General features: G+C 36.3%; 2 protein-coding genes across 4 annotated transcripts; one reads left to right on the plus strand and one right to left on the minus strand.

Annotated features, from left to right (window-relative positions):
* Positions 1–17: 17 nt before the first annotated feature.
* Positions 18–10,443, plus strand: LOC105150721 (uncharacterized). Of its 3 annotated transcripts, none has more exons than XM_011063981.2 (6): positions 18–327; positions 1,824–2,007; positions 2,141–2,337; positions 6,474–6,683; positions 7,016–8,010; positions 8,367–10,443. In XM_011063981.2, exons 1-6 carry the CDS (start codon positions 132–134, stop codon positions 9,639–9,641), a joined length of 3,057 nt encoding a protein of 1,018 aa, XP_011062283.2. In that variant the 5' UTR covers positions 18–131; the 3' UTR covers positions 9,642–10,443. The 3 variants fall into 3 exon arrangements, with proteins under 3 accessions (XP_011062283.2, XP_087271045.1, XP_087271044.1); XM_087414918.1 differs by having other exon boundaries at positions 244–327; positions 1,927–2,007; XM_087414919.1 differs by lacking the exon at positions 1,824–2,007 and having other exon boundaries at positions 190–327.
* LOC105150720 (carbohydrate sulfotransferase 11) lies at positions 3,000–5,675 on the minus strand. Its single transcript, XM_011063980.2, has 4 exons — positions 5,370–5,675; positions 4,615–4,931; positions 3,947–4,133; positions 3,000–3,657 (listed from the first exon to the last, which is right to left on the minus strand). The coding sequence occupies exons 1-4, from the start codon at positions 5,496–5,498 to the stop codon at positions 3,151–3,153; spliced, it is 1,140 nt and encodes a 379-aa protein (XP_011062282.2). The 5' UTR covers positions 5,499–5,675; the 3' UTR covers positions 3,000–3,150.
* Positions 10,444–10,641: the final 198 nt, after the last annotated feature.

Genomic DNA, 10,641 nt, shown 5'->3' on the forward strand with positions numbered 1-10,641 from the left:
TTGCGCAGCGCGCATGTGCGAGTGGGAAAGCCGGTCTGTGGATCGCGACATCGCGCCGGACGCGGACGGATCTGAAGGACGCCGGGGATCGCGAATGGCCGGCGCGTCGCGCCGGGCGAGGATGCGGGAAGATGGCGGCGGCGGTGGAGTCGTGCGAGGTGAAGTGCGCCGACGTTCCGCGCGACGTTGAGAATGCGACGGCGGATCGAGCGGATGAGCCGCGCGTGGCGACGCCGCGCCGGCAGGCTGAGCTTTACCGATTTCGCGCCGCCGACCTGCTGTACTACGCGTCCTCGGTCGCTTTCTTTCTCGCGGACGTAGCAACAGGTGAACAAAGAGTGGCCACATACATATATACACATACACACCATACACACACACACGTGCACGTGGCACACGCGTGTGCGTGCGACACGGGGTGTCCTGCGATTCTCGTAATTTCGATCTGAGTTGACAGGTCCTTTCGAGACACAGTCGAATACTCTGAAGTTGCGGTCGAGCCGAACGGAGCGAACTTCAGTTCGATTGCAAAATTTGTATTCTTTCATTATTTTCGATTCTATTAAGCAAACAATTTTTAATTTTAAAAGTTTAACAAGTAAAAATACCTATTAGAGCCTCCGCGGTTTTTGGTGCGTAAATTATGTATTTATAAATTGATAAAATACAATAATTCTTTGAGGCGCAATCGAACGCCCTGAAGTTGCGGCCGAATGGAACGGAGCGAACTTCAGTTCACAAAATTCGATTTACAAAATTCGTATTCTTCGATTATTATCGAGTCTACTTCGATGAATTTGAAATTTTGATACGAATAAAGTATCTATTGGAGCCTCGGCAGTTGTTGGTGCGTAAATTGTGTATTCATAACTTAATTATCAATCAATTGGGATATACTTATCAAACAAAGGTAAAGTAAACGCAGAATTTAAATTTTAGTTAGAGCTTCCATTTTTTGAAAATATATAATGTTGATGATTGTAAAAAATCGCGCTGAATAAGAAATTATATCGATATTTCACGGTAAGTTAATTCGTGAAATCTGACACTAAAATTTGAGATCGCGGGACATCCTGTATGCTTACGTCAGCTTTGTTTATGTCAATGACACTGGTAAAAAGTATCGCGATTGCAAAATTTTAACTTTTCGAAAGAATATTGTACCACAATCTTTTTTTTCTTAAAGTTTCATATATATCGGGATTACATTAATGGAAATAAAATCTTAAAAAAATAAAAATCTTAAAATCTTAAATACTAAAACATAGTGTTATAGTTTTTTAATTATATTTTTAATCTTATATCATTAATGTATATTATTTTATACGTTTGCATTTTTAATGCTAAAATAACAAGAAGAAATGAGAACTTATACATTTTAGACTTAAAGTTATAATTAACACAATAAATAATTCTAACAATTATTTTATATTTGTATATAATTGATATTAATTATAACTTTATTATTTATATTTTACAATTATAATTATAATTAACATTATAAATAATTATGACAGAAATCACGATACTTTTTACTAACGTCTTTCAATGTGCTTTTTGTGCTAAAATCGTCTAAGGCTAATTCTACAATGTGCTTTTTATTTTCTGTTTTTTGCTGTTTGTCTCTTGTTTTATTGACCAAAAAGGCAAGAGACAAATAGAGACAAACAGCAAGAAACAGGAAATAAAGAGCACATTGTAGAATTAGCCTTAATGTCACATACGTGGTAAAACTTGTTTTTGCACACTTGCTCAAAGCATGCGCGGGAAAGCTTCTGTCTTCGTAAACCGAACACCTTGTAAGATATTTTTCGCACACACAGACAGCATTGTATGTGTGGAATACCTTTTGCAAGGCCACTTAGCGTGGGGATGCTTTGCAATGGGTTTCACCGTCTTACCCGCTTGTGTTACCCAACTATTTAGTTTGAGATGGCATCGCAGCGACGGTTCCCTACGGACTGTTCACTGGTTGCTGCACATCTTCCTACTTGGCTTTTTGCACAGGTACTTTATGTTTATTTTTGCGCAGTTTTTCCCAGAAATTCCGGCGATTCATTGTCCGTAAATTAATGTGTACGAACACAGCATATATTCTCTACTAGTAATGAATTATTCATCAATTTATATTTATTTTCAGGTACTTGACCTTGCTTTGCACTGCGATGCATTCTTTGAGAAATAAGTCCGGTTTCGGCAAGGACAAGAATTGGGTGTATCGACAAGAAAGCGATATATGTATGTTGCACTTATTTAAGTCGTTTATGGGGGCTGCTCCACAGTTGATATTGCAGCTATATATTATTGCGATGTTGAAACACGCATCGTTTTGGACGAGTAAGTGTTCTTTTTAGTTGTAAATTATCTTATTTTATACTGTATATAATACAATACAATGATGTGTGTATGTGTGTTTAAATGTAAATATTAATATAGGAGAGATCAGAGCTCGTTGAAATAGTTTTTCACAGTTTCGGCATTAGACTTTCTAAACAAATAATAATAATTATTTAAAAAACATACTAAAATAATAGGGAGAATCTTTCTTTATCTTTTTATATCAGGAACAACACAAACGTTGCAACAACACTACTGCGACATTGCATCACATTGCAACAATATTGCAGAGATTTTGTAGCGATATTCCTGCAAATTCTGTATTATATGTGAAGGAAAAAGCTGAAGAACATAATACAAACTAAAACGCTTAAAAAATCTGCTTGCCTCGTCTTGAATCAGATTTCTTTTTGTTTTTTGGCAATATTTGTTTGATTTAAATAAAACTTAGGAAGAATATCTATGTTATAAAAGCGATATTTTGCAATAACTTTTTCATTATTTTTTTCACATTAAATAAATGGAATGCGATACTTGCCAATAAGTCCTGGTTTTTCTTTGTTAAATCCCACTATTATTACAAGGGATTTAAAATCTAAGAGAAACAAAAACACATTTTTTAAAATGACATTTATTCAACATACATTTTAACAAATAAAGTATTTTCTTTAAGAATCTGAAAAAATGAAAAAAATTTAAAAAGTTCTTACATTATATCACATTTAAAATGTTCGTAAAGTTTTATTATCTCTTCGTCTGTCAGTATAAAAACGTCATATAAAAATCGAGTTATCAACAGAGACACCAATAATATTAAACAGACGAATAGTTGAACAATTTATAATCGTTCTCATAAATTTTGTAAACCTCATTGAGAAGTGATCGCGGTATCCCCTTGATGTATTCATCTAATGTTTTCCTGGTAGTCGTGCCCAGTGGATTAATATTTCGCGGGTAATTTGTCTCATATAGGTATCCATTCAGATTCGCATCCTGTATGAAAAAGTTCTGATCCCTGTCCAGGGTTTCGAACTTGATAATGTAGTCGTAATTAATCATGCAGGGTTCACAGGTGCGATAATATGGCACCCAGTGCTCGTCAAAGTACTTTTCACTGATTATAAATTGTAAAAATTCACTAAATGTTGGTTCTAATTTCGTCGTGTTACTGGATTCACGATATTTGAGTACAATGCGCCGGCCGAAGCGTTTATAATAATATTCGCGATTCTGCCTATGTTCCAATTTGTCTCTGTATGCAGATAAGAGACGTTCCAGTGGATGTCGCACAATGAGGAACTTCTTCGTTTTGCTCATTTTCTAAAAATCATTCAAAAAAAGTTTGCAATTTAACTTGTCACTCTTTATTTAAAAATTCTTTAGAATAAGATTTGATTCTTTTATCTAAAAAACTATTATTTTGTGTCTAATAATTAACTCTTTTGTTAGGAATACTTTAAAAAATTATTTTATAAGATTTTCTTTTATTGTTATGTAGAATTTTTGCTATCTATAAATTTTTTATCTAAGATTTTTTTTTTATTGCTATCTACAGATTAGACATGATTAGTCAGTCATGGATTTGGGAATTACAAAGTACAATTTGTACCTCGTAAGTCTTATTAAAATCCGCATCCTGCTGAAACTTTTGCCTCACGATATCGCTGACCTGCGTAAGATTGCGACGCACTAAGTCTATAGTAGCGTCCGTCAAAGTGCCTTTTAGAACAGCGAAGTAATTCATCCACGTGGAACTCGCCGCCTTGTATATCGGACACCACGATACGTTGTGTTCCCTTCAAATTATTTTGAATCAAAATTTGTAGAAAAAATTATTGCATTTTTTAATATCGTTAAACTTTCTTGCAATTTGAACGCAAAAATTTGATAAAAATATTTTAATCCTTTCACATTAAATTTCTGCATTACGCTAAAAGATTAAGAAATCACCTATTTTGCTCTCCAAAAATAGACAATTTTCAAAACAGTGTAACTTTATCAAAAATTGTTATTTTAAAGCCTTTACTTTTCGGGATAATATTAAAATCATTGTCTAAAGTGTCATTCTGAAAAAAAATAGAGACTTCAAGCTTCAAAATGTTTTTTTTAATCATTTTATTATGATAATTTTTGACGAAATTACACTCTCTGAAAATTCCCTATTTTTAAAAGGCAGAATAAATAATTCTTTAATTTTTTGATGTAATATATATTTTATATCTAATGATCATTAGATGTATAATTTTTAAGGAACTTTTTAGCATCTCCCTCGCTTACGTATCGATGATGATATTCGTCAGCATAGCGTCTGTGTGTGATTTCTTCGTGTTGATTGTTTCACATATTCGTGCCACCCACCATCTTCTCCTGTCCAATTCACGCCTAACATCCTCCATCTGGTTTCGTGACATCGGAGCTCGCGGCATTATTCCAGGCGTGACGGCGCGTGCAATAGATGCATATTTCGGCGATGCATACCTCAGCGATGCGACCGGCTCTATGTTTGTCTCCTCCATATGCGCTAAGTTCACTAGTATCAACAATGTCATAATCGTCGCTAATATCGCGACTGACTCTATCACCGTGACTTGTTTCTACGAATAAAGAATTATTTTGTTTTCTCCGTGTGAAGAATTGTAAAAAGAAAAGCGCGGAAAAATCATACGAGGATTTGGCTCAGAGAGAAAGACATGGTTGATCTGAGACATCTTGTGGTTCGTATTCATACTTCGCTTTTATCAATAAATGCGCGATTTATTTTGTAGATTCTCTACTATGTAAACATGGAAAGAACAATTTTATTGGATGATCAAAAACTGTGTTGGATATAAAATTGAAAATAATATTGAAAAAAAGTTTTTGCAGTATACTTATCATTTTTTAATTTCTAACATCATTATTTTGATGGTCCAACAATTATTTTAAATCTATATCCAGTAATATTTTAGATCTTTCAACAAATCGTTCTTTTCGTGTATATTAAATGCGCGCAATTATCGATAAAAATGAGATATGAATCTTCGTGTTCCTACCTGTATCGATGAAAGGAGTTTTTTTGAATAGTAATAAAAGCCGGTTTTCAGTTCCGGATAAACCGTCGAATTTTTATTTTCATTCGACGTTATTATTTTGTGCGTTAGTATTTTATACGATGTGTGCATCGTGCCTTGTCACATATCTGATTCACTTGTGATAAAACACCATTTCAATGAATCGCTGAAGAACACTGCTGGAAATATTGTACCGCTGTACCATCGATGCTGTGCTCGAAAACCAACATTTGTGAATCCGTAACGAGTCACATATATTATTCTTTCGTTTCCTCTTTCATGACCCGCCTCCGCAGATAACAGGAAAAAGGAAGGAATATCACTCTGTTTATCTATTTACTCCTGAACAATGCATGAGCATAACGACAAATTCCACAAGACGAGAGACTCTCTCGTCCTCCTCCACAGTTTTAAATATAAAAGCGACTAAGAGTACGAAGCGTTGCGAAGCAATGTCGAAGCGTATTCAAAAATAGCTGAAAAGAAGGCAGTAGTCCATCACGGACAATAGCCACAAAAACATATAGTAGTGCTTTGATGTCTTTTATTTTATTTTTTTTATTACACTTCTCAATTATTTCCAAGTTTTGTTTAATGAATAATAATAATCACGATATTATTAAATATTTATCATTTTCAATGTTTTTTTTAGCATTATAGAATATATGTGTGTATGTGTGTGTGTGTGTGTGTGTGTGTGTGTGTGTGTGTGTAAATTATAATAATTAAGGTAATAAAAAATATATCTCTTAGTATATTTTTGTATTTAAATTAAAAAGTATATTTTTATAATAATTTGTATATTTACAAGTTTAACTCTTCGGGAAATTGTGGCTGAATCATTCTTGATCCGTACTGTCTATTAGATAATTAAAAAGTTACATTCATATAAATAGTACGTAAAACAGCAATAAAAAAGTAGCAATTTTTCAGTTTTTTTATATCTTTGCAATATAAAAAGGAAATAATTTTTAAAAATCAACAGTAATTTTTGAAAATCTAGGTCTCAAGTGATCCAGCCACCACCAGCCAAAAGTTAGTATTGTTATTAATGTAATTAAATTAACATAAGCAATTTTTGTACAGGTGCCTCCGCCGTGACTTCCTTCTGCTCCTTAACGTGGGCTGTGAGTACATACGTTAAGGCCATGCACAATATCAATCGCGAGCGCAGCAACGTGACTTGGGTCGCTCTTGCCCTTCAGGCTATCTGGCGTAGCAGTATGCTGATATCAAGATTCATAGTTTTGGTATTAGCGCTCATCTTCCTGAAAACATGGTTCTTTTTATTTTTGGGTGAGTTTTTACCGAGAAAGTTCTGTAATTAGAATGCAGAAATCCGTATTACATTCATATGAAATAATTTAATTGTTTACTAAGGCTCAGTTTCACAGCTCACGGTTAACGCTTAACTGATGTTCAACTTATTTCTTATCTCTTTCCAATTCTGGCATTAGAAAGTTAAGTTGTGAAACTGGGCCTAAGTCTATTTTAAACAAAGAAAGTCGATCTTTATAGAAGATTAAATGGATTGATTATAAGTTATAATACGCTGAGTCGATCGTCTAAATATCAGAACAACACGCTGTGACACTGTCTCCTATTTTCAAGTAATCGTCATTTTCCAGGTTTGCATTGGTTCATCATGACGATCTGGGTGATCTTGCAGAAGACAAAGTTCTGTTCTACCGCGTGGGAAGAGCGCATCTACAATTGTGTCATCGGACTAATCTATTGCTTCGACTTCTTTAATCTGCGCGACGACAGATCGCGCTACCGCGTGCTCATCTTTTACTCACTGATCGCAGCGCAGAATGTGGTCTTTCTGATCATATATATGTTACACATCGGGGAAACTATCGCGATGATTATGATTGCGTCCGTGACAGTCAGTTGTATGCTCATCGGTCTGACGAGCATGTCGCTATATTACGGCAAGTTTCATCCATCAAGAACAGCGACGAATATCTCCCGAAATATCAGCGAGCATTCTACAACTACGAAGGTTGACGCATCCAGATCCTTTAAGCTGTTTCATCGCGACTCTTTGGTATCGTTGCACCATTCCATGGACATCTCGCCGAGGACCGAGGAGGTGCCTACCGACAAGCAATCTTTGCTTACAAATATTGCGCAAATTTCCGATTGTGTAGAGGAAGGCATTGTCAATCGCAACTACAGCTCGGAGAACGAGTTCAACGCGAGCGCCTTGCGCCTCTCCACAGAATGCGAGAGGCCGCACAGTCGCGTCGGCGTCAAACACAAGGAAGAAATTACGTCGGTCAATGATAATCCGGACAACGCGCTTATTAGTAGCGCGCCATTGAACTCCCTGTATTCTGGCTTGCCTGATATTGACTCGTCTCGAAAACGCCGCGGCATTTACGAGCACGATATCACCCCACAATTGGACTGGCACGCGCCGGATATATTGAATATTGATCTGGGTCAGCTTGGTAGTCTCGATAACTCCGAGCGAACCAATTCTCTCACGCTAGATTCCTGCAGTAAAGTAATCGGCGCGTTGGACGTTATCAAGAACAGAGAAAAACTAACCACCCCGACGCCATTGGAGAGCAGCAGGATATTCGATATAGAGAAGGTGTCAAAGGACCTGCAGCAGGTCTAATATACAATATATTATTTGAAATCTCGGGGTCAAAAGTTTTGCATTATCCCTAATAATATAGAGAATACAAATAAATCATTATAGCTTGTTTATTATAGATTCTTTATTTTTTATTATTAATTATTTATTATGGTTATTATAAATTTTTTATTTTTTTCCTTCAAAGCATTTTTATCAGAACATAAAACAATACAAGTACTAATATAATAATTTCCTTGTTTCCATAAATAATGCAATACTTTTGATCATGTATCTTCTCGCTTTATTTGTTACATTGAACTCATTGTTTTTTACTTATTATTCTGTTATATTATGTTACTGTCTCTTCACGTACGTTATTTTTCCTACAGCAGCGGGACGAAACGATGAGTTGCGTGACGTCGATCCACGATTACGAAAATGTATGCCCGCTAGGAATCGCTAGACCTCCTTGGTGCATCCGCAGCTGGAAGGGCTACACAGATATCGAGACGTACATTCACGACGATAGCGTGGTGCGTGATAGGCGGCGAGATACCTTGACGAGCACGACCGGCACGACGTACAGCTCGGAATATTCCGACGGCATGATCTCACGAGGGATATTAAAGCAGGACGATTATGCGGACGCCCTTACTTACGATCTGGTAGAATCTAAGGGCAATAAATCATCTTATAGCGATAGCACATTCTCTACGTCTGTCGACGATCAAAACGCTAGTCTATATATAGCCAAGCCGGTGGTGTTCGATGACCGGGGCGGTATGCTCGCATTGGACACGATTTTGGAGGAACGCGATGATTTGTCATCGTCGGATGAGAAGTTTCAACATGGATCAGAGCTATCGCGTGACTCCGCGAGTACTCTGGTGAGTACGATAGATCAGATCAGGCGGTATACAGCGGAGAATTCGCCGCGACACATCTATCACACCACTGGGACTCATTGGGAAGATCTGAATCCCAAGAATTTGATGGCGCAGGCGCACTTTGCCAAAGTATTGTTCGACAATGATCTCAGGAACGCCTCAACGACGACTGGTTCGATCGATCTGACCGCGCGGGACGTCGAGAAACGCGAGATAGACGCGATCAGGGAATTCGTCCGATGCTGTGCTATAGAGTCCATCAAGAAAACGCCTCTGATAGACGCTGTCTTGTCTGATTCGCCGATTCTCGACAAGGCGAGCAAGCTTATGCGGCAGGTCACATTTGCGGATTGCAAGAATGATTTCGACACGAACGAGAGTGACCTTTACGTTGAAATGAGTCCCTTGGTATCCGTGGAAAACGGCGAAAATCTGTGCCAAGCTAGGCCCATCGACTCCAAGACCGTCGAGGTAGAGAGCGACACTGTCAAGAGAAATACTCTTCCCACAATATCGGAGAAATCGCCAAATAAAGAGAATGTGTCGCCGAGCTTGTCGAATAACAACAGGCGGATTAATAATATATACGATGACAGGGACAATAATGACAGTCACGCTTGGACTATAGAAAGAGATGAGAAAAATGACAAATCGCTGTGCAACATGCGTTTCAATCTGAAAGAGAAGAGGCATTTATTTCTGGAGCAGGTTCTCTCGCCGGTTCCAAAACTCTGGAACAAACGTATCTCCTTTCATCCGAGCACCAAAAATTTATAATAAACGCACTTCTTGATTTTCTCACTCGTGTTCTATAGTTGAAAATCGATTCGAAACTCATTTTTATCGTCTATTTTTATTATGTATTTACAGGGAATTTTATTACATATTATAGCAATTACAGAGAATTTGATCACGTTTTACAACTGAACGTGGAACAACTTTTATCGAATCACAAATTTATAACGAAAATATTTTTTATATTTGGCACTGTTGTCTTTCTTGAAGAAATGTATGGCAGCTCAATTTTATCTTGCTCAAATGTATTTTTATTCATTTATGATTTATAGGAATTCTTTATAGAAGTTTTAGGATTTTTTCTTGTTTATTAAAAATCTTAGGAAATTAATCTTAGTCATGATATTGGATACTTTTTACGAAAATGTTACATTTTTGCTGCACGATCCATTCGTGTCCGGTCACAAATAAATCAGGAGGACAATTTATGATGGAAAGGGATAAGAAAAACACACCACAGTACAAATATCGCAATATATATAACGTCACTCGTTAATTAGGCACACATCTTAATTTTTATCCATGATTTTAAGCTGCGCCGCGTTTACTTTTATAACTGACATAAAGTAAACGCGATGTAAGCGTGTGATACGCGCTGTCTGATTGTTACAAGACAAAGCTATAATGACTTAAGTCTAGTATTGCGCTTTTGCAATTAGTGTATATAAAAAAATGACTTATTTTACATCTCGTACCGAGATTATTTTTATACGTTATTTTTACTATGTACAATAAAGAGACTCTGTGTAATAAATGATTCGCAACCACGCATTTCTGGTAATAATATTGTTGCGATTATTATACATTATGATTATGTACATCGAAGAAACTATTTTGATTCACTTGAGTTCATCTTGTAATTTGCAATAACACAATTTGAGATTAAAAATTTATGTGTAATTTCGTATATCGTGTAATATAGACATTTGTTAAATTAAAAAATGTTTATTTCATAAATTTTAAATCCTTGATTCTACTCTTT

The sequence above is a fragment of the Acromyrmex echinatior genome, chromosome 17 (genome assembly GCF_024713525.1).
Source record: "Acromyrmex echinatior isolate Ae372 chromosome 17, ASM2471352v2, whole genome shotgun sequence".
NCBI lineage: Eukaryota > Metazoa > Arthropoda > Insecta > Hymenoptera > Formicidae > Acromyrmex > Acromyrmex echinatior.